At 52.8% G+C, this 26,235-nt stretch overlaps 1 protein-coding gene and 1 long non-coding RNA gene across 6 annotated transcripts in view; one reads left to right on the top strand and one right to left on the bottom strand.

Moving 5' to 3' along the window:
- The window catches only part of LDLRAP1 (low density lipoprotein receptor adaptor protein 1), a 48,120-nt gene that overhangs the window by 21,526 nt on the left and 359 nt on the right, over positions 1–26,235 (top strand). For 2 of the 5 annotated variants that reach the window (XM_057552375.1, XM_057552380.1), the window contains exon 9: positions 511–4,444. In XM_057552375.1, the coding sequence (XP_057408358.1) occupies positions 511–655 (145 nt within the window). In that variant the 3' untranslated portion in view covers positions 656–4,444. Of the gene's footprint in view, positions 1–510; positions 4,445–23,890; positions 23,960–24,522 lie in introns of those variants that run through there. The other 3 variants (XR_009009194.1, XR_009009195.1, XM_057552390.1) reach the window with 3 other exon arrangements.
- LOC114237252 (uncharacterized) lies at positions 4,444–26,219 on the bottom strand. The gene is made up of 4 exons (XR_003622947.2): positions 26,155–26,219; positions 24,772–24,826; positions 9,031–9,129; positions 4,444–6,216 (listed from the first exon to the last, which is right to left on the bottom strand). It is a non-coding gene; the product is annotated as an uncharacterized LOC114237252 (long non-coding RNA).

Raw genomic sequence — 26,235 nt, forward strand, 5'->3', positions numbered from 1 at the left:
TTCACTGACTGCCTCATGTTCTTTTAAGGACATGGGCCGTAATTTATTTAACTCTCCCTATTCTTGGTACGTGCAGTTGTGCCCCTTTTTGAATTTACTTTGTGAACAGCACTGTGTTGAACGTAGTTAAAGCCAGTGGTCTTCCATGGTTGCCCCAGGCTCTCTCCTACGCATGCCCCTCTCTGCCCTGGCAGCGCTGCCCTTTCTCCTCTTTCCTGGCATTTCCTGATGGAGCTGTGGATGGTGTGGGTGCCCCAGCCTCTCCGTGGTGGGAACGCCACTGCCTGCCCCACAGTTTTCTGAGCCGCTTGACCCTCAAGGGTAGGCTCTCTGGTTAGAGGCGCCACCTCTCCTGACATCCCGGGTCTTGCTTCTTTGGCCATGTGTCCTGCCGTTTTCCCACCCACGTCCTCTCACTTCTGAGCCTGGTGCTGGCTAGGCTGGACCGGCTCCTCGGGGCCCCGACAGCCCCTTGCCTGGGCCCCCGGCTCACACAGCTCTGCCTTCCAGGCTTGCCCAATCTCGGACGAACCCTCAGGTCCTGGACACTGGACTGACAGCACAGGACATTCATTACGCCCAGTGCCTCTCGCCTGTCGACTGGGACAAGCCTGACAGCAGTGGCGCCGAGCCGGACGACCTCTTCAACTTCTGAGGCCTGGGGCTGGCAGGACACGTGACAAACCAAAGCCACCCACGTCGGGGGCGGGGGCCAGCTCCAGGACCCCCAGCCACTGTCCTTCAGTCGGCAGCGCTGTCAGTCTGCAGATCAGAGCTGCAGCCAGTCAAGCAGAGGGAAGTAGAGATTCTTTTTTAACCCCGTTCTTTCTCTAAGAACTGAAAGATGCCTTGAATATTTATTCAGTGACTCCTGGTTCAACTCAGAAGCTGGTTTTGCATCAGGCACCAGCGCAGTGTTATAACCAGCTTTCTGCCCTCTCTTGAGCGAGCTCTGCTCCACCGTGGGTGTCAGGATGGTGACCAAAGCATTTCTCGTCCCTTCTCTTCAAGGGCCCAGATTTCCCTGGAGGTGCCCTTGCTCCTTACTGAAAGTAGTCGGATCGTTCATTTCTGTCATCCTTTGAGCACAGGAGGGCAACACAGCCTCGGGAGAAGACCGTGACATCCAGCCCGCCTTCCGTGGGGGGCCCAGCGGGCCGGGGCTTGGGCTCCTGGCCCTGGGGGCTCTCAGAGACAGAGGGGCAGCCCCTGACCAAAGACAACACGTGGCAGGCACTTTAAAGCACGCACAGCAGGTGTGGCCCCCAGCTCCTCGATGGTACTTTGTTGCGTAGAGCTTTCTTTCTGCCCTTCTTCCGAGAGACGAGGCCCAGAGTCCCCATCAGTGCTTGGAACCGGTGTAACTGGCTGCCCTGGACTCCCAGAGTCTGCCTGTGACCGTGGGGTCATCCGTGTGACCGCCTCCTGCAGAGCTCCCACCCTGCCCTTCCCCCTCCACGGGGATGAAGGTTTTCCCGCGCTGCTGTTCGGTCTGAGCCCCACCTCCCCATACTTCCTGAGATAGTGCGTGAAACCTAACACCTAGATTTGTTTGCGAATGGTTGGTTGCCAGTTTCTAGATGAGGAAACTGAGACCACACGCGTGGAAGGGGTAGAGTCAAGAGTAGAACCCAGATCTGGTGCCAAAGCTGCCTTCTCACCCACACCTGTCACAACTCACACCTCCTTTTTTCTAGCTTTGTTGCCCTCCCAGGAACCAAAAAGCCCCAGCTATTTTCTGACCAAAATGTGTTTCATAACAAACCATCTGGTGCCTTTACTCATATAACTGGCATGAGCCTGTGTGCCCTGCTGGCTATCTCGCTGTTGATTTCTGTGAAAATGGAAGTGTTTGAAGTCTGCTAATTCAGAGGGTGAAACAAAACCAAACTTCATAAGCATCACGCTGTTCCTTCCTGATGCTCCGACCCCAGGTCGGGGACATACCAGCGGCAGCCTGTCTTCAGAGTCTCCCTTCCTCCCCTTTCACCCCCATGGGGCTCCCAGCAAAGCCGCCAGCACATTCTTCATCCTCAGGTGCCTCCCAGGCCTGGCTTTACCAAGCTTAAGTCTCTGGTGATAGTTGGAGCAGGTTTCACCAGCCCAGGAAACACACCGTTTCTTAGAATCTACGTATCTAAGCATCTGAATCAAAACACAGAGACAGGAGTGCCTGGGTGAGAGGTGGGGTGGGATTGCCTTTATCACAATGTGAGGATAATTTCCTTTCCCTGGCCCAGCTCCTGCACCCCCGCTGCCCACCCCAGATCTCCTTGGTATCAGCCCCTGTATTTGTCGTGAGGCAGCAGGGCTTGGGCCTGACACGGGCCACCCTTGGCACAAGGGTCCAGGAGCCCTGAGAAAGGCTGTGCTGTGTTTGTGTGAGTCTCCATGGGACCTTCATCTGATCTCTGGCCAACAGTGGTCAGTGTGCTCCCCTTGTGTCTACAGATAAGTTTTGTTGTGCTTTACTTTGTGTTGCTGTAAAGGAAGTTCTAATGAGGAAAAAAATAAGTAATAAATGTTCTCTTTTTGAAATACAAAGAGCACTTGCATGGAGTGTCCTGGTGGCCACGTAGGAGCGTGGCCTTGGGCAGCCCCTGCCCTGGGTGGTTGGAGCAGTGGTGGCCACAGACCCAGACATGGGGGATAATGGTCTGTGATCCCCTAGATGAAGCCAGAGGGCCCCCTTTCCACCAGGCAGATGGGTTGTGTGATGAGGTCATCTCTGGATAGCTTAGTGAACTCAGCACTGGAGAGGCCTCTGAAAACCTAGGTCAAGGCCTCCTAACCAGGGTCTGTGACCCCTTGAAATGTACATTATGCGTGTGGCCACACGTACATTTTTCTTGGGGATGGTGTCTCTCATTTCCATCACATTCTCAAATGAGTCCATGACATTTATTCATTTGACAGACTTTGTGCTAAACACAAACCAGGCCTGGGATTCAGTGCTGGGGACAGCAGTCCAGACACCCTCCCTGTCCATGTGGACTCAGAACGTGTGGCTTGGGTGTGATTGGGGACTAGGGTGGGGGGGTGGAGGAAAGTGTGTTTTCGTGACTTGGGAGACCCGAGGTCTAGCTCTGGCTCTGCCACCTGGGGCTGTGACACTGGATCAGTCACTTCTTTCCTTGAGCCTCAGTTTCCCCATCTGGGAAAAGGGTACAACAATCACCACCCTTTCTGCCTCCCTGGGTTTTGTGAGATTCGGGTGACAGTTATCATATTGTTGGTGATGTACTTAGATGGCTCAAAGCTTATCTCAAAGCAAACGGCAATTTGGACCAAATACATTTAAGGAAGTCAAAGTAAAATTGATAATAACGCGGGCTTCCGTTAACTGAGCTCTTCGTCTGTGCCCAAGGCCGTGCCAGGCTCTCAACTCTAGCTCATCGCGGCGCTCCTGTTGAGCCCCGTGGTACTGGCTCCCTTTCCTGCTGCAGGAACTGAGGCTGCAGGCACTGCTGCCAGTGCCTGACAGACCACAGCCCAGACTCGGATCTCTGTGGCCCTTGACTCTGCCACGTCCTGATCCCCCGGGAGCCACATCTGCAGTCATGCTGCCTGTGGCCTCCTGTAGAGCCGCACAGAAAGGCCGCTCTCGTCAAGCTCCAGTGGGGGTCTCCTCGGGCATTTATCTCTTTGTCCCTTTCACACAGTGATCATAAAAATATCCGGAACCCAGGGGCGGAGACCTCTGATATCAGCCCTCATCGGGCAGACTGGCTGTGAATTCTGAGTGGATGGTAGATGACTAAGAAATTCTCTCCTTTCTTCTTCTCCCATAATCTGAGAAGACACCCAACAAGTCCGTCTTTCGGTTTAAATTTGGCCAATGCCTTTAGTCTCCGGATGTCTCAAATTATGAATCCTGAGCACTCGCCATCTGCTCTTTCATGCATAACGGATGAAGCTGCAGAGAACAAAGTCGCCTTTCAGATTTGATGTGACCTTCAGCTTCACTGGGTGGATGTTGGGCTCTCCTCTCCCAGGGGGAGAGCCCATCCCAATTAAATCTCTCCAAGGACTTTCTGACAAGCCCGGAGAGGGAATCTGGTCGAATTCTGGGCCCTCGGTGCTTGTCTGGGGTCTGTTCTTCACCTGGCCTTCTTGCCTCTGCCACTCCCTGTGCACGGAGTACAGAGGTGGCCTCTTTGTTATCAAGGAGTGAGCTTTTCCCCAGGGCGTACATGCCAGGCCCCGTTAGTCCTTTATACCTAACATCAGAGATACTAGTCTAACAACCATGCCAGGACGTGGGTGGTCCTAGCACCATTTTCAAGATGGGACAACTGAGGTTCAGGGAGGATAAGTGAATTGACCAGAGTCTCACAGCCAGTAAGGAATGGACCTTGGATTTGAACCCCAGTCTGCCTGACGCCAGAGCTTGTATATTTCCACGGCACTACCTACCCTGTAGAGTGAAGGGCAAACCCAAGCCGAGCTGCCCATGTCCTGTTCTGGGGAGCCTCTACCATGGCACAGATGGGAGCAGCAGGGCCCAGGCCAGGCTAGGTACCTGGGGCAGGGGCCGTCTTCACAGACTGGTGGAAACAGATCTTTCCCACTGCTAGGGGGTGCCCTTGGGGCTGCTTCTCTGGACATGACCAGTTGAGGACTCGGCAGGGCGTGTCTCATCACATCAGGGCCCTGTCTTGCCCCCAGCCAGCATTGCCCAGCCTATGTTTGTGTGGGGTGGGCGGAGGCCCAGAGTGAGCTTTGGTGTCCCTCCGAGGGGGAAGGTGTCCTCTGGGAGCAGACTCAGTGTGTTGGGGTGGTGAATGCCAGCCTCAGAGGGCCCGGGAAGGAGAAGAACACATCTCTGGAACACTGGCAGCATCTGAACCCGTTAACTAGTTTAAGCTGCTGCACAGTGACTGTGCTAGGAGGCATTATTAGCCCATTTTAGAGACGATGACACTGAGGCCCACAGAGTTTATGTGACCTGCCAGCCTCACACAGCTGGGAAGAGGCGGGCCTGGGATGCAGAGCCCCTGTGTTCTCCACTGTCGCAAGGTGACCCTGCCCCTCTGCAGATTACTTGGAACATTTGGACAACACAATGTCCTTGCTTACTTAGGAGCTTCTGAGCCCAACACATGGGTGCTGGGTCAAATTGGTGCCTTTGCTTCCAGCCAGGACAGATGTGGGCTGTGTCATAAGTCCTTGTTGCCAAGCGACAATTCTGACCACAACTCCTGAGCCCCAGCACGGGGTAGGGCTGCCGGGACCTGTCTTGACCTCTTCACAGTCCAGGGTTTGTGGGTCCTGGTGCCCTGGAAAGCTCCTGGGTGTGGGCTAGGTTTGTACCACACCAGGGGGACATTAGAAGTCAGAGCTGGAAGCCAGGGAGAATTCCTGGAAGAGGGGTGTTCCAGCTGGGCCTTGAAGGAGGGGAGAAAGGTTGGGAGCTCTGAGACGCCAGGGCCTGGGTCTGATTCACCTGAACCTCAGTGCCCAGCGTAGCACCTGGCACAGAGTGGCCGTCAGTGACTCGAGTCAGCTCATCAAAAGGGGGACAACCAGCCCAGCTTCCTGTGAGACCCTGCTGAGAGCAGGGGCAGCCTCAGATCGGCAGGCAAGGCTGGAGTCTCTGCAGCCCAAAGATCCACTTTGCAGGTTATCTGTTCTGAAGGCAAAGCCACCCGATGGTCAACTTCCCCATGCACACTGGGCTTTGGCTCTCTGGGTCTCCATCACACAGCCAGCAGCCAAGCACGCCCAGCCCAGCCTGGTTTAGTAAAACGTGTGGTCCACTCCTCTGACCTGACCAAAGATCTTGATTTTCAAAATGTCTTCAAAGCAGGAGTCTAGAATTTTCAGAGCTAGAAGAGCCATAATGGTCCTCCAGCCCACCCTCTTTGCTTACAGTTGGGGACTGGGGCCCACGGAGGGACGGGCCATGTGGGCAGTTGAGAAGCAGAGCTGAGATGGGAGTGTTATTCTTTTCCAGGGACCCCACGCCCTGTCCCCCATCCACCCCATAGAGAAGAGAGAGAGGTCCCTTCCCCACATGTGCTGGGAGGGCCGATGTGCTCAAGGTCTGTGGGGCTTGTGGGGAAGTGGAAATGATTATGATAAGAAGAGGCAGGAGAAAGGGCCTTGGTGAATTCTCAAGCACGTAATAAGCATCAGCTTATCACCCGTCTCTTCACTGCGCCTCCTCGAGGGCCCCAAGGTCTCATCTGCTGCTCGAGCTGCTGGCACAGATGCCTGGAAGAGAGAGCAGAGAGCTGTGATTAGGAGCATGGCCCCTAGAGCCAGACTGGGTTTGAACCGCAGGTTTGCCACTTATTAGGCATGTAAATGACTGAAGAGCAATTGACTTCATAGTCTGGGTCTCAGTTTACTCGTGTATAAAATAGGATGATAACAGCACCATCCACACGGGGACGTTTTGAGGAGCTAATGAATGAATTGGTACTTGCGAGGTGCTGAGAACTCCGCCCACTGTGGCTGTCAATTGCTGTGAGGGCTTCTGGGGGAGGGGGGACATGCAGGACCAGTCTCACCGCAGGGCTGTGGCCCCACCCAAGATGGCAAAGGCGGGCACTTCTCTGGCGGTCCAGTGGTTAAGACTCCACGCTTCCACTGCAGGGGGCACGGGTTCGATCCCTGGCCGGGGAACTAAGATTCCCTCATGCTGCGCGACACAGCCCGAAAAATAAAAAAGATGGCAAAGGGGGAGGAGACATGTCCCACCAGCTTCCACCCTGATGCCACCCAAGTGCACGCCCTGGCCCTTCCCTACCATCAAAGTGTGCCCCAGGAAAAACTCCAGAAACTTCGATATCCAGTCAGGATTCAGGCAAGAATACCTTCCACTCTAGCTGTTTCAAGTAGGAAATAAATCTCTTAATAGATTCGGCTCACAAAACCACTGGGAGGGCTTCCCTGGTGGCGCAGTGGTTGAGAATCTGCCTGCCAATGCAGGGGACACGGGTTCAAGCCCTGGTCTGGGAAGATCCCACGTGCCGCGGAGCAGCTGGGCCCACGAGCCACAATTACTGAGCCTGCACGTCTGGAGCCTGTGCTCCGCGACAAGAGAGGCCGCGATAGTGAGAAGCCCGCGCACCGCGATGAAGAGTGGCCCCCACTTGCCACAACTAGAGAAAGCCCTCGCACAGAAACGAAGACCCAACACAGCCATAAATAAATTAAAAAAAAAAAAAAAAAAAACTTCGGCAGGATGTCACTCCATTTCTGACCTCCTCCGATGTCATTTAAAAAAAAAACAAAAACCACTGGGAGGGTTGGGGGTGTGAAGGAGGCCCCACAAGGGTTCAGGGAATCAGAAAAGGCTGGAGCCAAGGGAGCTGCAGCCAGTGGCCCGGCAGCTCTCTGCTCCTAGGGTTGGTTCTGTGCAATCCGATCTCACTGGCAGAAGCCGATGTGAAGCCTGCTGGCCAAGGGAGGTGTGAAAAGTGGTTCACAGGCGTCCAGCCCCCGAGAGGGCACGTAGAAAGGAAGGAAGAAGGCGCTGAGACCACCGGGCACCCCGTCCTCCCCTGACACTCCTGTGGGAGATGGGGGACAGGGAAACCGGGGTGGCTGGGCCAGAGGAAACCTCACCACCGTGTGGACTGTCAGATGCTGTGTTGAGAGCTGACACGTGTTATCTTCGATCCTCACGACAGCCGTGTGAGAGACAAGACTGTGCAGCGAAGTGACAGGACCAGGGCTGGACCCCAGGTCTGTCTGCACATCAGCTTGGGCCCTGCCTCTGGATGCTCCCTGAGCCAGGCTGGCGGTCAGGGGTGATTCATTCAGCACCCATTGATTGAGCACCAAGCATACACACCAGGCTGGGTGCCGGGTGCTTGGAGCGTGGCAACAAACAAAACAACGAAGATCCCATCCCACGGAGTTGCGTTCCACTGGGGGAGGGGGATACTGACCCTCCCCGCTCCCCAAATATGTAAAAGTAATCTGTGTGGTGCTCAGTACTAGGAAGAAAAAAGAAAGCCAGGGCTGGGGATAGAGGGGGAGGCGGGTGGTGCCGCTTTATACAGGGGTGGGAGGTCAGGGAGGGTTGAGCAAAGGGCCTAACGGAAGTGGGAGGAAAGAGCACTTGAGACAGAAGACACAGCAAGTGTGCCCCCTCCTCGGCCCCGCCGCAGGCAGGTGGGAGAGTGAAATGTGGGAGAACAGAAGGGGCGAGGAGCTCAGTGTGGCCGGAAGGAGAGAGCTGGGAGATGAGGTCAGACAGCAGGTGGGCGCCGTGGACCTGGGGCAGGGGCGGGGGCTTCTGACTTGCTTGAGATGGAGTGGGTGGTCTGTGCAGAGAGAGACAAGATCACAGAGGCTGCAGAGACCCCCGGGGGCCGGGGCAGTCGTCCAGGGTCAGGCCCAAGAGAAAGCGGGCTCAGGGCTAGAAAAGGGGCGGGTGGGAGCTTGACAACAGGACGCACTTCCTCCTCTGTTTCCAACAGAGGCCCGGGTTTGAGGCGTCCCCGAGTCTGGGGGTCTGGGTCCCGGGCTTGTGCCTCCTTGTGTGATATGGAGGGCTGGTGTCTCCAGGTCCCTGCCGGCGTCAGGCTGCAGTGCGAGCGTCCCCAGGCACGTGTGTCATTCCTCTGGGAGTGTGGAGTGAGCATGTGTCAGCTCTGCGGTCTGTGTTGTGCTGCAGGCGTGCGTATCTGAACGTGAGCATGTGGACGTCTGGTCTGGTGGGGAGCAGGCCTGTGTATTTCTTTGCGCATGTGTGGGTGCCTGCTTGTCTGTAGGGGGCAGCAATGGGGAATGTCTTTGATTTGGGCCCCTTCACTACTATCTAGTTCCCCTGCTTTCTTGACGTTCTGCAGAGCTCAGATCTAATTTTTACAGCAAATCAGAACAGATGCCCCTGGCACCCAGGGGGTTTGGCATATGCTTCTTGGGGACTTGGGTTGAAGGTCTGTCCCGTGGGGTTATCTGACAGCTGAAGTAGGGAGGACGCCCAGCCCCTGGTTCCCGCGTCGGCAGTGTTTTAAACCCAGAGGCCCCCCTCCCTCCACAGGGACCGAGTTGGACCAGAGCTTTCACCACCTGGTTAGGAAGACTGTCTGAAGTTTGGGCCCCGCCAGCCCTCAGTAAGAGTCAGATTCCTAAGCCTGGAGGCCTTCAGGAAAAGCCAGGACTTCAGCACTGTGGAAAGAGCACAGAATTAGGAGTCAGAGGGACCTGGGTTCAAATCCCACTTTTGTCACTTACTAGACATAGTAACTAGTTCATAACTGGTCAAATGATGGCTTGGTTTCCTCTCTGTAGAGTGTGATGCCACCTCATGATGTCATTATGAGCATTAAATGAGAACTTACTATGTGCCAGGCCCTGTGCTAAGGGCTTTGTATGAATCACCTCATTAAATCCTCACCATGACCCTCTAGAGTGGATGCTGTCCCCATTTTACTGAAGAAGAAACTGAGGCCCAGAGAGGTGAAGTTACTGGCCTAGTGTCACTCAGCGGGAATGGGAGAGCCTGGGTTTGAAATAGGCAGTGTGACTTCAAAAGTAGCAGCGTGACAACAGTGAATATAAAGCCGAGTGCCTGACTTCTGGTAGGAGTTTGGTCAGTGGTGGTTGTTATTACTGATGCCACACGGCTATCAAATTCTTGACCCCAAAGGATAGCTCTGGACCCTCTTTTCTCCTTTTAAATTTTAAAGAGGGCAGTGGAAAAGCACCAGACTCGGGGGACTGAAGTTCAGACCCTGACTCTGTGACTCATTCACTGTGTGACCTTGTACTAGTCACCTCCCCTCCCTGAGCTCCATTTTTCCTCATCTGTACAGTGAGGACACTCATTTCTGGCCTGCCTATAAGGATCAGGTGTGTGCAAAAGAGCTTGCAGCCTAAGTTGACTGTGTCCTCCCCAAAAGACTTGTCCAAACCCCCAGTACGTCAGAATGTGACCTTATTTGGAAACAGGGTCTTTACAGAGGTGATCAATTAAAACAAGGTTATCAGGGTGGTGTCCTTATAAAAAGGGGAAATTTGGACACAGGGCCAGCCAGGTGCAGAGCGAAGGCTGTGTGAAGAGACACAGGGAGAAGGCCATGTGAAGGCCAGGGTTATGCTGCCACAAGCCAAGGAATATCCGGGGCAATCAGAAGCTGGAAGAGGCGAAGCAGGATCTTCCCCTACAGGTGAAGGGGGGGACACGGCCCTGCTGGCACTTTGATTTTGGTCTTCTGGCCTCCAGAACTGTGAGACAATACATTTCTGTTGTTCTAAGCCACCCACTTTGCGGTATAGGTTTCCCCGTTATCCCAAAGTTCCTATGAAACCTTTTGTAAGCTGAAATGGTGTAAAGCGAAGAAGCAGTTACTTAGGACACATCTTGCTAACAGATGCAGAAAATAAATCCAGTTAAAGCACAGATGCTCTCAGACACAGTTCAAAGCTAAAGTGGCTTGAGATGCTTTGATGCTGAGATGCTGAGGGTAGTTTCCCGGGAAGGAGCTTGGCGGTGCCACTCTCACCCCTCAAGGTGCACGCTGCTTCTATGACGGCTGCTGTAAAACAAACGCTGAACGCTATTCTTGCTTTTTCGTAAATGGTAAAATCCTCTTTATTTATTTTATTCATCTATTTTGGCTGCGTCAGGACTTAGTTGCGGCACACAGGGTCTTCGTTGAGGCATGTGGGATCTTTCGTTGCGGCGCAGGCTCTTTGCTGTGGCACAGGGGCTTCTCTCTTGTTGCGGTGCTTGGGCTTCTCTCTAGTTGTGGCATGCGGGTATTCTCTCTCTAGTTGTGGCACGGGGGCTCCAGGGCGCCTGGGCTCTGTAGTTTGCAGCACGCAGGCTCTCTAGTTGTGGCGCGCGAGCTCAGTAGTTGTAGTGCACAGGTTTAGTTACCCCGCGGCATGTGGGATCTTAGTTCCCTGACCAGGGATCGAACCCGTGTCCCCTGCATTGGAAGGCGGATTCTTTACCACTGGACCACCAGGGAAGTCCCCGAAAATCCTCTTTGGATGTCTTTCAGTTAGTGAAAACAGGAACTAACATAGGTCTTTTGTAAACGCGAAGTGGCATAAAGTATCCTTTTGAAAAGCGGGGGATACATGTTCTTTGTTATAGCAGCCCCAGGAAACTTAAACAGGCCTGTGACATAAGATCCATAATGCCCACCATTTTTTTCTGGGGATACAAGCATGCACCCCATTGACACTGTGAAGAGACCGAGGCTCAGAGAGGTGAGGTCATCAGCCCATCACACAACAGGTGAACGCAGTGCCAGGACCGAACCAGGGTCCTCCTGACCCCAAAGTCAGTGCTACTCTGCCGAGGAGCAGGGCCTGAGGCTGGAGGCCAGGTGACCAGGAAAGCCTGGGGCAGCCCAGGAACGGGGGCCTGGCTCTTCAGCTTTGCTCTGCAGCCTTTCCCCATCCTCCTCTGAACTCTGGGGCAGTTGCCCTGCCCTGCCTGCCTCCAGGGCTATTGGGTCTCATGGCCTGGGTCACTAGGACACACAGAGTATCCCCAGCCACCTGGCACTTGCAGGGGGAGGTGGCAGTTAGTGGCTCCCTGGTGTCAGAGCCAGAGAGCCAGGTTCAAGTCCTGACTCCACCGCTGCCTGATTGACTTGAGTTTGTCACCACCCCCCTCTCTGAGCCTCAGTTTCTCTGTCTGTGAAATGGGACCATGAACCAAACTCTGCCTTCCCTGAAGGGTGGTCTAAAGGTACAGTGAGGTCAGGTGTGGGTAGAAGCTCAGAGACTGCTATGACGGGGCTGTTGCCCAGGCAGGGCTTGTGAGTGGAGGATATAAAGTCCTGCCTGGGGTCCCCAGGGCACTGTGTCCCCAATGCTGGCTGGTGGGTCTGGTCTAAGGCAGAGTGGGAAGGAAGGTGGGCCAGGTTTGGGAAGATTCTAAAAGTTCTGCCTCCCCCCTTCAGCTCCCCTAACCTGGGTCCTCTCTCAGCCCCCTAGGGTTGCTGTGGCAAAGGGGAGATGGATTAGGATGATTCATGGTTATAATTTATCAAGCACTTAGTCTGTGCCTAATTTTTGTTTTAAGGTAATTTTACAACAGCTCTCTGCAGAGTAGGTGATGTTGGTCCCATTTTACAGATGAGGAAACTGAGGCTCAGAGAGACAACGTGACTTGCCTCAGGTAACACAGCCAAGAAGGGGCAGGGCCAGGATTTGAGGCCAGGCCTCACTCAACACACCCTGTCAGCCCGACATTTGGTGGAAACTGGGGTGGGGCCCAGAGAGGGGATGGACCTTGACTAAGGCCACATGGAAGGGCAGGGGTCGGACCTCAGGTCCAGGCCTTTCTTCCTCTTCAGAGAGCAGGGCTGAAGGGAGAGGCGGACACCCACGTGTTTAACAAACCCCAGTTATAGGTCTGGAGGCTTTGCCTGCCCCTCCTGGTGTGGAGGAGGCCATGTGTTGTCAGGCAGAGGCATCAGGCTGGCCTGAGGCACAGACCGGAAGAGGGCCACTGTGGCCAGGCCAGTGTTTGGGCTCTAAGAACAGACTGACTTCTGCCTAAAGCATGGCTGCAGGGTGCCTCAGTCAGGGGAGGCCTAAGCTGGGCCGTGGGTGTCCCGCCAGTGGCTCTGGCCCATGGCGATGTCCTGTGAGCATGGCATTCAGTCCCAGCCCTGCTGAGTCACCCCCAGGCAGAAAAAGCCAAACGCCATCTCAATTCCACTGCCCAGGAAAGATCGGGAGAGGATGTCTTGAATGCTGCAGCTTTACTGCAGTAAGTTTGTCGATTCAGCTCATTACATTTAATTAGAATTATTTAATTAGAATCTTAATAAAAGAGTAAAACAAGAAGGAGGCTGAGAAGCAGAGGTAAGCAAATCTGTGCTGAGCGTATGAAGTAGACCCAGCTGGGCGGCGGAGTGGCGGAGGGGCTGCCAGCACATTTGCCTGGAAGGTTGGGGATAGGGGTCTGCATGTTCCAGAACCACCAGGGCCCAGGGATCTGGCAGTGGGGAGAAGGGAGCTGAGGGCCTGGGGCAGGGCTCTCACCCACCCATTCCGTGTGTCGGCTCCCGGCCTGAGGACACTGGGCCTGTGGAGATGAGTAGGACCCGTTTCTTGCCCTCAAGGGAAACAGACAAGAAGCCAGACAGTTACAGAGCCCAGTGCCCCCGGGGGGGTCAGAGTTCACTGCAGCAGCCATAGACGGGTGTCTGACCTGGGCTAAGGGTGGAAATCTCTCTAGAACATTGATGCCGGCCTGCAGTGACACCTGAACATTGAGTTGCAGTTACGATGAGGAAGAGGAGAGCTTCAAGCAGGCTTGGGGAGAGGCTCCTGTGGGGGGCAGGGAACAGTGGAGGTCAGAGTAAGGACCTGGATCCAGGTGGCTGGTTCCCCATCCCAGCGCCACATCTGTGGCCTCTAGCAAGTTACACCACCCCTCGGAGCCTCATTTTCCTCACCTGTGAATGAGATCCACAGCGGAACCCGTCTCCTAGGGCTCTTGTGTAGTTAGATGAGCTGATACACGGACAGCACTGGACCAGCAGCTGGTACATGGTCAATGCTATGTGCACTAGCTCTTAGGATTCTTCTTCTTCTCCTCCAAGGTGAGATGTCCAGGGGTGGTCAGTTACACATGTCTGGGCGGGGGTCTAGCTCTGGTGGTCATCAGTGAAGCCACTGGTGTGGGTGGGCACCTCAAGAGAGAATGGTGGGCACTGCTGCCACCCATCACCTCCACTTCCTCTTTCCTCATTCCCTGAAGGACCCAGTTTGTTCAGAGATCTGCCCCCAACAGAGCCCTTGCTCTTCGTGGCAGCTGATCCCACGCACCAGCTCCAGAGGGGTTCTGGTGAGACTCAGCCAAGCATGGTCATGGCATTCCCCTGCTGCTGGTTCTCAGTGAGCCTGGAGAGCCGGCCTGGTTCCAGAGTCAGGGGAGATTCTCCCTCTCCCCACCACCCCACCCCCCTGCCTCTCCCATCTCCCCCCCTCCTCCTCCCCTTTCCCTCTCTGTCTCCTCATACTCTCCCTCTTCCTCTCCCTCCTGGGTACCTACACAAGCAGGTGGCTCTATTGCCACCTCTTAGGGAATGAGAGCTAGGATAAAGCCAGTGATGTGCTGGTGTTTTTTCCTCTTCAACTGAAAAAAAAAAAAAAAGCCCTGATTTGTAGCGCTTGCTGATTTCCATGGTGTAAATATCTCCTCCATAGCCAATTTCAAACTGCCAACATGATGCCACTGAACACAGAGTTAGGATACACACAATCACCTCTTGCAAGCCATCATGAACCAGCTCCAGCACCGCTAGATGTAGTCAACCCGGAGGATGGCAGAGCTGAGAGAGAAAAGCATGGGCACCTCTGACAGCACTGGGAGCTGCCGGGAGCTGTGCATTCCAGGAGTCTGCCTTCCCTGGACCTCCACTGTCGCAGTTTTCTGTTGCTTGCAGCCAAATGCATCCCATGTGCTGTGGGGATGCAGAGTAAGAAGAGAAGAGGACCCAGGGTCAGCCTCAAGGAACCACCAGCATGAATGCAGCGGGCAGAGGAAGAAGAGGCTGTGAACTCAACCGCCACTGTAGTTTGACAATGCAAAGGATCATGCTTTGCATTTGGTTTTCCACAAACTTAATCCTACTGCAGTAAAAGATAAGAGAATTTTTAGTCCAGTTATAGAAAGTTCCTAGGCTCCAGTTCATGCCTTGAGTCAAGAATTTAGGTATTGAAGTTTGTTATTGTTTTTCTTTTAATTGTCTAGTGTCATAGAAGCAGCCACCCCATCTTTGAAATCGTGCCATTCTTGTGTTCAATGGCTGCGGCCACTGAGGCCCTCACAGCTTTGCCTTCAATGGCACTTTTTTCCAGATGGCCACAGGCCATAATTTAATTAATTAATTTAATTTAATTAGCTGTTTCACCACTACATACCACAGGCTGCTAGATTCTCATCCTGGACACTAACTGGATTTTCACCACCTTCAGCCCCAACTAGAATAGATTATTATTTCCTTCCTTTCCCTGAGGGTGTCTTGTCTGAAACCTACCCCCTCAGACCAATTTCCAAACCAGTCAAGTTTCTTGGTTGAAAACAATGGAAACTGATGCTCATTAAGCAGAACAGGAACTTATTGGAAGGACACCAAGGAGCTGGCAGAATCGACTGAGAGCGAGGCTCAGGGAAAAGGCGGATGTGAAGGAGGCTGGCCGCTCGGGACACAGGCAAGGGGCCCGTGTAGGCAGCGTCTGGTTCTGGTGGTGCTGCCAGGGCCGCCTTCGCTGGGCATCACGGCCTGGGCACGGCCTCTGGTCCCCAGGAATGACCCCCGCCCCGACTGTCCTCTGTAGCACCGTAGTGGTCCCTGAATTCAGGTGGGGCTCCTGATTGACGGACGGAGTCTGGTCACTTGCCTGCTCCTACTGACCCGTGGGCATGTCAGCCTCTGCAATGGGAGGGCAGAGCTGCCTTCCTCTAAGATTCACCCCACAGGGGAGTTCCCCAAACAAGAAAGGGGTTTGAATGCTGAGCAGGAGAAAAAACAAAATCATAAAACAGCAAATATTCATCTTGGCTAGGCACCGTGCTAACATTTTGCCTGAATTATCTCTTAATCTTCACAATTATTTTCTGAGCGGTATTACTTCTATCAACCTCATTTTACAGTTAGGGAAACAAGCTCCGAGTTTCTTTATCAGTAATAACCCCAGACTTTTGGGGTACTGTGAAGACCAGGCTGGACGCCTCAGAGCCAGGCTTCTGGAGGGGTTGCCCTAAATGGGGCGTCACAGAGGTGGGAGGAACCCATCCAGTCTGAGCGCTGCCTAATTCTAGATGCTACTGCTGTTGGCCTGCCTGGAACAGGTCCTGGACCAAGGGGGCACCATCCTGGGGACGGTGGCAGACACAGCTGAGCCACCAAAAGCAAACGGTGCGTCAGGAACGTGTGTTTTCTGGTGGGCCTCAGCACATGGACCATCTGTCACGAAGCTGGCTGCAGCCAACAGCCTGAGGTGGTGCCCACTGCTATGTAAACAGAGATGCTGGGTTCTGAGAAACAGAGGTGTGAGCCCCCTCGCCCCACAACTAGGAAGAGGAGAAGGCATCTGAAAGGGAGGGAGAAGCCAGCCAAAGCCCAAGCATTGACCCAGGAGCCTCCTGCTGGCGGCCCAGGTCTCCCCCATCCGACCAGGAGTTTCTGAACCTGAGTCGGGGCGGGGAGTCTCCCTCCTTAGACGAGGCTTCTGCGAGTGGAGTGTTATCTCTTCCAACATATCAGGACGCCCTGTGTGCAGGGCTATGGCCCCCATCTCCGACTGGGGCTTCTAAGGGAGGAGTGTCTCTCCCTTCAGACCAGGGGCACCTGAAGGCAGGGCTGAGTGTTCTGAGAAGTCTGTGTCAGCAAGGACCATGCAGTTTGCAGGAGCAGGACCAGCAGAGCTGGATGGAACCTGATCACACTGAAGGGGAATTGAGACCCAGAGAGGGGCAGGCGCCTGCGGAGTTCATCCCCCAGCGGGTAGCTGTCCAAGACAATATCCTCGGACTCTTGCCTCCCAGCCAGGAGGAACTGGGGTGACAGGGGAGGTGTGGCCTTAGGAATGCAGCTCCCAGAGCCAGGCAGGAGGGGGCAGCCCTGTGGGGACCAAGGCTTGGCCCTGGGCTGCCGACCCCACCCCTTGGAAACGCCTCCGGTTGTTCTGTCCTGGATGTTTGCATCCTTGGCCAGGTTCCTGGGCAATTGCCTCATCCCGCGGAGGCCGACAGATGTGCACAGCTGGAGGAGGGGCTCTGGGTGGAATCCAGTCCTGCCCGGTGCCGGCCTGGGCCAGGGAGCTGGGAATCTGGGTCCTGATCCCCGTCTCCACCTCTACCTGGTTGTGTGGCCCTGGGTAGGGCTGTGGCCTCCCGGGGCCTCAGTTTCTTCTCTGTCTCATGGGGGAGACTCTTCCTTCTTTCATCATATGTTGACTGAGGACCCACGATGTGCCCGGCTCTGTGTGGAGCCCCGAGCACAAGCCAGACCCAGTGGTCCCTGCCTTCAAGTAGTTTATGCTCCTTGGAGAGCTGACATGGAGCATCTGTAGCAGTTTGTGGAGCTCTCGGCATACAGGGGGCTTCACAGGAAACGGTTTCATTTTTCTCCAATCTCTGGCCCCAGCTGTGCGGTGGCAGATCCCAGGGTGCTGTGGTCACTTTGTTATTACAAGGCCATCTGTTTGAAATCCCAGTCCCAGAGGCAATTCAAAGCTTTTCCTTCCTTTGTCCCCAGCCACCAGGCTTATGGGACTTGGAGAGTAGTGTGTATGTGTGTGCGTGCCTGCACGCACGTGCGTGTGTGTGTGTGTGTTACGCCACATGGGGGGCTGGCAGCAGGGATGCTGGTTCTTTCCTGGTGTCCTGACTCTAGTATCTTAGAGTATTTGGGGTTCCATGGTCTTCTTCTGGGATACTTCCCCCCTCCATCTTTTTAAAAAGAAATTTTTTATTTTTAAGAAATTGTGGTAAAGTATACATAACATAAAATTTACCATCTTACCCATTTTTAAGTGTACAGCTCAGTGGCATTAAGTACGTTCACACTGTTGTGCAACCACCACTAGTGTCCATCTCCAGAACTTCTGTATCATCCCAGGCTAAATCCCCCTCATTTTAAAATGATAGCTGTATTGAGACATGATTCACATAACATAGAATTCACCCATTTAAAGTGTACACGTTAGTGGTTTTGAGTCCAGTCACAGGGTTGTACAACCAGTATTACAATCAAATTGAAAACATTCCATCATCCAAAAGGACATTCCCTTCCATTAAACACCTCAACCCCATCTTCCACAACCAGCCCCGCACCTTACCAACCACTGATCTATGTTCTGTCTCTATGGATTTGCCTGTTCTGGACGTTCCCTATAAATGGAATCACACACCATGTGGCCTTCTGTGTCTGGCTTTTTTCACTTAGCATAATGGCTTCAGTGTCCGTCCATGTGGTAGCAGGTGTCAGTGCTTCATTCCTCCCTCTCCATTCTGAAGGTGTAGCCTCTCTGGTGTAGGGGCTGCGGGAATCAGGGCTCAGCAGGCAACAGCTCCGTGTTACCACCCATGCCCGGGCTCCTCTCTGTGGATTGATGCTGCTGGCAGCCAGTGCCCTCAGCGTGGCAGGTGTCTGAATGCTGGCTCACTGCCTTGCACGTGTGTGCATTCTTCATGGGTCCTGAGGGGTCAGTCCCTCCCCTCTCTGATTGTCAGTTTCCTCATTTGTCAAATACCTTTCTTACTTTATTTTATTCCCATTTTACGATGGCCCAGAGAGGGGAGGCAAGGCAGTGGCGCCCAGGACCCCAACACCCAGCCCAGGGCTCTTTCCTCTACCCCTGGCCATTGTCCTCTCATGAGTCTGGGCCGGGCCACTCCCAGGGGACTCACTGTGGGCAGTTGATGCGGAGGCCCAGCTTTCTGAAGATGAGTGGCACTGGGGTTCCCATGATAGTCGTGCTGGGGGGACCGCAGCCTGAGCTACCTCCCCTCTCTGCACCCATCTCTGGGCCTGCCTGGGAGCTGACTCTGATTGCCCTGGGGCCCCATCGATGTGTGCAGACCGTTCCCCACAGACACCAGGCTCCAGCAGTGCCACAGCGTTCCCAAGGGTCTCATACCCAGATCCCTGCATCCCATACACCAGGTGGCGGGATCTGGGGCCCAGCATGGCAGTGGCGGTGCAGTTTGGGCTGTGTCTGGGCTCGCTGGGCCTCTCGTGCCCACTCCTGGGCAGGGCTCTGCCTCCAGGCCTCAGGGGCTGGGAAGACAGAGACCTGAAGGTCCTTAATCCAGTCTCAGACGCAGATTCACATCCCTGAGCCCCAGCCCAAGGCTTTACCTTGACTCAGGTTCCAGGCTAAGATCCCAAACTTTCCCTAGACTGAGACTTGCCCCCAGCTCCATTCCAAGGCCTGATCACAGCTCCAGACTGAGCCCTGCCCCTGGTCCCAGGCTGAGCCCTTACCAAAGATTAAGCTCTAAACCTAGCCCCCAATCAACTTGACTCTGGTCAGAAATTCAATCATGAGCCAGCTCTAATTTCAGTCCTGACCTCAGTCCTTGGCTGAACCATGGCCACAGACTGATCTCTACTTTCCAAACAATAAACTAACCCTTGACCTGAAATGTAACCCAAGTGGGAGCCCAGGAGCCCTTCATAGGGCAGAATTTGTGTTGGACCTAGAAGGAACGTTAGTGCTTCACTGGGCAGAGCTGTGGGGCCTATGTGCACAGAGGCTCGGAGGGGGAGAGTGGAGAAGGAAGTGGCATCTCAAAGAGGAGAAGGAAGTGGCCAGGGGAGTACTGCTGTCCAAATGCGGAGAGGGTGGAAGGACTCCGGACTCAGAATCCATAGCTGTGGATCTAAGCTAGGCTCCCTCATTTATTGTAACCTTATTTGGGAGGAAGCCACTGGCCTCTCTGTTGTTGCTTCTTCATCTTAAAATGGATCCACCTGGGCTTCCCTGGTGGCGCAGTGGTTAAGAATCCGCCTGCCAATGCAGGGGACACGGGTTCGAGCCCTGGTCCGGGAAGGTCCCACATGCCACGGAGCAACTAAGCCCATGAGCCACAACTACTGAGCCTGCGCTCTAGGGCCCGCAAGCCACAACTACTGAAGCCTGCGTGCCTAGAGCCCGTGCTCCACAACAAGAGAAGCCACCACAATGAGAAGCCCACACACCGCAAAGAAGAGTAGCCCCTGCTCACCGCAACTAGAGAAAGCCCGTGCACAGCAACCGACCCAATGCAACCAAATATAATTAATTAATTAATTAATTAATTATTTAAAAAATCATTTAAAAAAATAAAAAAAGGATCCACCTGCTTTCCTCTTGGGTCATGTACCTCCCTGATAATGTAGTCTCTATCTTGCCTTTAGGTCTTCTTACATACTGACCCTTTGCCTGGACCACTCTTCTTTCCTTGCCCACTCCTGCATCCCCAAAGCGAAATGCCCCTTCCTCTAGGCAGCCTTCCTGAAGTGCTTTGTGGTGGACATAACATGAGCCCTGATCACCCTTCAGTGAAAGATTTGGTGCCCTGGGTCTGGAGCGCTGTCTGCAGGCAGCCTTCACATTTCAGCGGTCACCCGCTTCAGGGCTGCCCACATCCAGTGACTGATGAGGGACTGATGGCAGGAGAGGAATCAAAGACCTCCTTGCAGCCATCTCCGACCAACTCCAGACAACTCCCTTCCTGCCCCTCCCTTCCTGCCCCTCCCTTCCTCAGGTGTTGATCTCAGAACACTCCCTGCTAAGCACCTACAATGCTGACCTCCATCTCAGATTTTGCCTCCAGAGAACCCAGCCTCTGACACCCGCAGGCCAAGCCCTAAATTACACCCATGGCACTTGGTCATCTCCTCTAGAACACTTATGAGAATGTAGAGTCCTTCCTTTTTCCTGTCTCCTTGTACTGGAATTGTCATGCAGAGGGCATGCACACAGCGCTAGCAGCACATGGTGCATATGGAGATCGCAGGGGGAAAACTCAGAGGCAGAGACATAGTAGGGTCTGCAGTGCCCTGAGCTCTCATCATCCCCCTCATGGGTTCTCAGCATGGCAGGCATGTCCTCCACAGGGCCAGTGCTCCTGCAGAGGGGCGTGCCCCAGCCAGCCAGCTGGACGTGCAACCGTCGCCAAGAGAAAGGACCCACTCCGGACTGTTGGCCAAAGAGGTAAGAGGGAACGTGTAATTTCTCTAAGTAACAAGAAATATAACAAGGGATGTCTGGGTGTTAGTGACACTAGGGAGTACGCTTGCCAAGGCCCAGGGCTGCACCCCAAGGATGCAGTAGAGTCTTGAAGAGTATCAGCAGGCAGGAACACGGATACCCACCAAAGCTGGGGTTGGCTGTTGCCCGCAGACTAGTCTGGTGCAGCCAAGCCAGCTCTCTGCTAAGCTACCAAAGGTGGGAAGAAAATGAGCCTCCAAGCCTCTTCAGACTTGTCTCTCATCAAAAATATATGCTTCGTGAGGGTAGGAGCTGAGTCTGTCTTGTTCCCTGCTCAATAAATTGGACGTGTGTTATGGATGAATAAACAAATAGATCAAGAGATAAGGGATGGAAAAGCAATTTACACTTCTGAAGTATTATGCGAGGCAGGGGATAACTGGGGAGAAAGGCTTCTTCTAGAAGTTATTCCTTAGGAGAGGCCAAAAAAAAAAAAGTCTATTAATAGATTCAATTAATAAACATCAGCCAAGGTAAATGTTAACAGGAAGCACCCCTGCAAATGTTGGCGGTCTCTCAGGCAGGGCTCGGGGTTGGCTGGCACTCAGGCAAAGAAGGCATCCTCCCTCCTGTTTGCTCAGAGCATGGTCTCAGCCCTGGGGGAGCCTCGTCCCTACATCCTGAGTGGGGGCCACAGCCCAGCTGCTTCCTGGAAGCTTACCCCACTCCAGCCCCTCCGGCCCCTTCTGTGTTCCGTAAACACACCGAGCCTGTTTGTACCTCGGGGTCTTCCCCCTTGCTGTCCCTATTGTCCCTCTTCCCCTCACTTCCTTCAGGTTTCTGTGCAAACATCACCTCCTCAGAGAGGCATTTTCTGACCCCACTCTAAGATAGCAGCCACTGTCCCCATCACTGCCCATCTTTAAAAAAAAAATTCCCTAACTCTGTTTTAATTTATTGAGAGGACTTGTTACAACCTGAAATTGTGTATAGAATATATGTGCCTTTTAAAACATTACTTGTTTTGTATTTTTGTCCAACTCCCCCCTCTAGAATGAAGACAGGGAATTTTTCTGTCCTGTTTACTGCTGTATCTCCTAGAACAGCGCCTGGCCCTTAAGTAGGCACTCAGCAAACTGCTGAATGAATAAGTGGGGGGTGAACTGGACAGAGTCCCTGTCCTCAAGGGGCTCCCCTTCTAATAGGCAGCGCTGCCAGCTAACTGGGCAGTTTCTTTGTCATGCGCTGAGTGATGTGATGAAGGCGTGGGGGATGCTGGGGGGGAGGGACAGCGAGGAAAGCATAGGACCGTGCTGGGAGGATGAGGGATGGCTTCTTGGATGAGGCCACATCTAAACCAAGACCTGAGTCCTGAGTCAGAATTCTCCAACTAGGAGGGAGGAGGAGAGCATTCTAGGCAGAGGGAAGTAAAGGTTTAAAGTCCTGAAGGCAAGAGAGAGCCTGGAAAGTTGATAGAATGTAAAAAAGTTCTGTGTGCCTGGATCAGAGTGGGGAGGGGGAAGAGGCACAGAAGAGACTGGATGGTGGGCAGGGGTCCGCTCACAAAGCATCTAGAGCAGACGATAAGGCAGGAAGTAACATGACCAGATCATATTTCTGCTTACCAGTGTTTTCTAAACATTCATAATCTTCGGGAACTTTGCCATATCTGGCATCTCTTAACCCAGTGATAAATACTATTCACTTAATACTTTACATGTAACCGACTCATTTTACTTAAATACATTCATTTAAAAGTGAAACCCTTTGTAAACTATCCTAACAACTTGTGTCATATACACAAACTAACAGTAAAACTAAACCTAATGAAAATGAAATAATGTTCCATTTCACCATCTGCTAAGGTTCTGATTCCAAAGTCTACCTTCTCTTGTCAAAAAAAGAGATTAACATGTTGGCAAGTTGTTAAAGATGAGATAGCACCAAACGGGACTTGCTCCTTGACAAGATCATCAGAAAGATTCAAAGAGGATTCAAAGGAAATATTAATATCTTTCTTACTATGTGAGGCAGTGTTACTTCAGCTGTATCTGGATTTCTTCTAAGATTATTTCATAATGACATAAAATAATCTTATACATGACCAGTGGTACGATTTCCACAGAGACTCACTATAAACCTTTCAGATGTCTGTGACTGAACAGAAGTAGGGTATGGAAGAGAAAATGGGGTAGATGGCCAAGAGAACTGAACAAGCCAATCAATCAAACTGTATTCCCTCACTCCTCTTACATTGTAAAACCTATCCATCCATCCATCCCACCACCTGGACATCCATCAGCCTGCCCATATGCCCACCCACCTTTTTGTTTATCTGCTTGCCCACCCACAAATCCATTTACTTACCCACTTGTTCACCTGTTTGCCCATATACCTGAGTATCTTCTCACCTGCCAAATACATGCACCCATTCCCTCCATACAACTGCTCTCCTGAACGTTGCCCATCCATTCCGCTGTCTACCTATTTACCTATTATCCATCCATCCATCCATCCATCCATCCACCTAACCATCCATCCAACATCCATCCATCCTTCCATCCATCCATCCATCCATCCATCCTTCCATCCATCCCATACATTACATTCCACACTTAGTGTCTTGACCCCTAGTTCTCCTGTTCCTTCTAAAATAGAAACTGTGGCTATGACCCCTTTAGCTGAGTTCTGATTTGGGTGTTCATTGCCTCTTACAAGCTTCAGTCCTCCCTGAGCTTCCCTTTGGGTTGTCCCCAAATGGAATCTCTGAAAATCACCTTATTCTTGCTGCCCTTGACCTCTTCCCCTCATACACTCCTCCTCACCAGGGGTCTTACTTTCCTATAACCTTACCAGGGTAGAGTCCTAGATTGTCAAAGATGAAAGGGACGGCAGAGACCACTGAGCCCAAAGCTTTCAGTTTCTAGATGGGAAAGTAGAGTGGGCAGGTCACAGGATGAGCCAGTCACAGTATTAGGAGCCTTTTTATTTCTCAAGATAAATCCTCCAGTGCCCATAAACTACTCCTGCATTTCTAAAATGTCAGGCCTCAAAGCAACCTTAGACATGATCTCTGCGTGGTTTTCCAGATGGGCCTCGCTGGGTGGGTGTTGTGAGTGGTCTAGTCTCCGATTCCCTACAGCCCTACTTAACTAGAGGATGGGAGTATGTGGGATTTTTTTTTTTTTTTTGAACAAAGGGTTTTGTTGCTAAGAGGAAAAAAATGTTTAAACCCTTTGTTCTCATCCAGTGCCCTCATTTCATGGACAAGGAAGTAGGTTCAGAGGGGAGAAGCTTCCTGCTCAAGGTCACACAGCAGGTAAGTTGCAGAGCAAGTGTGCTAACCCAGGTTTCCTGGCCTTGTCTTTTTCCTTTGCTGAGCATCTGCTGGCTTTAGAGGGACCTGAGTTATGGCAGCCAGGGAAGAGGGAATGCTATTCTTCTAGCCCAGGAATTCCTAGGGAGGGCAAATGATCCCAATCACTACTTACGGACTGAGGACATATTATATTAAAAAAATTAACTGTGGTCCTCTGGATTCCTTGGCTCCCTTCACTGGGAACTGGCTGCCAAGAGGAGGCAAGCAGGGGCACCAATTTTACCCCCAGCCTCTCTTTTATGATGACCCCCTCTCCTCAGCAGTATCTCTTTGCTCTACAAAATTCTGCCTGTTAAGGTTATGGGCACAGAGCACACTTTGTCCACTGGGACTGTGGACTTTGCCACTGAAACTGATAATCCCTCTTGGGAGAGGCACGAGATGTTTTCCTCCCCTGACACAGTGTGTGCTGCTCTCCGCTCCCTAGCGGATGGCGGCAGCGTCAGGGCTCTGTGGACTCTAGCTCAGCGGTATTTGAAATGCCGCCTATCGACGTTCTCTAGGAGCGGGGCCAAGCTCCACAGCACCGACCTTGTCCTGAGACCTTCCACCTGCGCCTCCTGTCACTCTCAGAGTTTTCTGGGCTCGTCAACATTTGCTGAAGTGTCATCCTTGCTTGTTTGCAGGTCAGCTTTATGCCCTGCCCCTGGCCTTTTAACGCAGGTAAACTCTCTTTGCATAACATAATCATCTGTTAAGGGCAGGCTCTGGAATCAGGCCACCTGAGTGCAAATTCCAGCTGCATTGCTTACCGGTTATGTGCTCTTTGGCAAATTGCTTAATCTCTCTGGGCCTCAGTTTCCTCATCTGTAAAAATGGAGAGAGAAAATAATAGGAAGATACTTGGGCTGGGCTCTGAGGAAGAGGGGGAGAAGAGGAGAGGGAAAAGAATTGTGGGCAGAAGGGAACAGCATGTACAAAGGCCCTGTGGCAAGAGGAAACAGAGCACTTTACCTGGGACTGAAAGAAGGCCCAGGACTGTGGAGATGCCCCAGCTTGGCTTACTCAGCATCTTTCATAGTGTGCCTTCCTGTACTAGACAGACCTAGAAGCTAGACTTCTGAAGCCAAGCATACAGATGCGATTTAGGTTCTATCAACCATGGACGTTAAGACTGGAAGGCTGAGGCCATACGTCTCTGATTTTCAGTCAAGCGGAGTACTGGGTTTTTTTTTTTCTGCGGCTGCTGTTGCAGACGGTTCAGTGTCTAGCCCCTTGTTTGTGATTGCAGAAGAAGAGCTGGGGGCACCCCTCCTGCTGGCAGGGATCAGGGCAGAATATAGTCCTGCAGCCAGCAGTGGTGGTGGCAGCATCCAGATTCCCGGCTTCCCAGTCATGACAGAGGCTGCAGTGTTACTCTGGGGATCATTTCTGGCAGCTCAGCCTAGGACCAACCTCTCCAGCCCTCCCAATAGTGTGTGAGCACTGTTTCCCTGTATTACATTCCTTTCTGCTTAAATGAACTGCGGTGGTTTCTGTGATCTGAAGCTTAGCTGGACTGTGGTGGACAAAAGAGGGCCACACATTCTTCCCATCAAGAAATGGAGCTTGTTTCCCCTCCCCTTCAGCGTGGGCTGGCTTGTGACTTCTTCACCAAAAGAAAGTGGTGGAAGTGATACTCTATCAATTCCAGGCCGAGCCTTGACGTTAAGAGGGGGAAGTTTTTGCTTTTTTACCTTGTGGAAAGTTCACTCTTGAGACACTCTCTCCGAATCCAGCTGGCACGCAGTGAGAATCCCAAGCCGCATGGCGAGGCCCTATGTGGCCTCTATTTGACAGTTCTAGTTGACCTCCCAGGCAACAGCCAGCATCACCCACCAGACATGTGAGTGATCACCTTGGAAGCCCAGCCCGGTCATGCCTCCAGATGGTTCCAGACCCAGAAGAACCACACAGCTGAGCCTAGTCAAACCCAAGAATCAAGAGAGCACTAAGATTTGGGGTGATTTTTTGGGCAGCAATAGATAACCCAAATACTGACTTGTACAGGCAGATGGAGTAAGAGGAAGAGGGATGAAGCTGGAGAAGATTATGTGGAGCCTGGTAAGCCATGGTTAGGAGTTTTGTTATTATTCTAAAAGCAGCAGGAAACTGTGGAAAGATTTTAGGTAGAAAGGTGACACTATGGCGTTTACCTTTCACATGGATCACCTTGCCTGCTGCGTGGGGAACAGACTGGAGGGGGATCCAGAGAGGTGAGCCAGCCTGGAGATGAA

This window comes from Balaenoptera acutorostrata, chromosome 1, assembly GCF_949987535.1.
Source record: "Balaenoptera acutorostrata chromosome 1, mBalAcu1.1, whole genome shotgun sequence".
Classification (NCBI taxonomy): Eukaryota; Metazoa; Chordata; class Mammalia; order Artiodactyla; family Balaenopteridae; genus Balaenoptera; species Balaenoptera acutorostrata.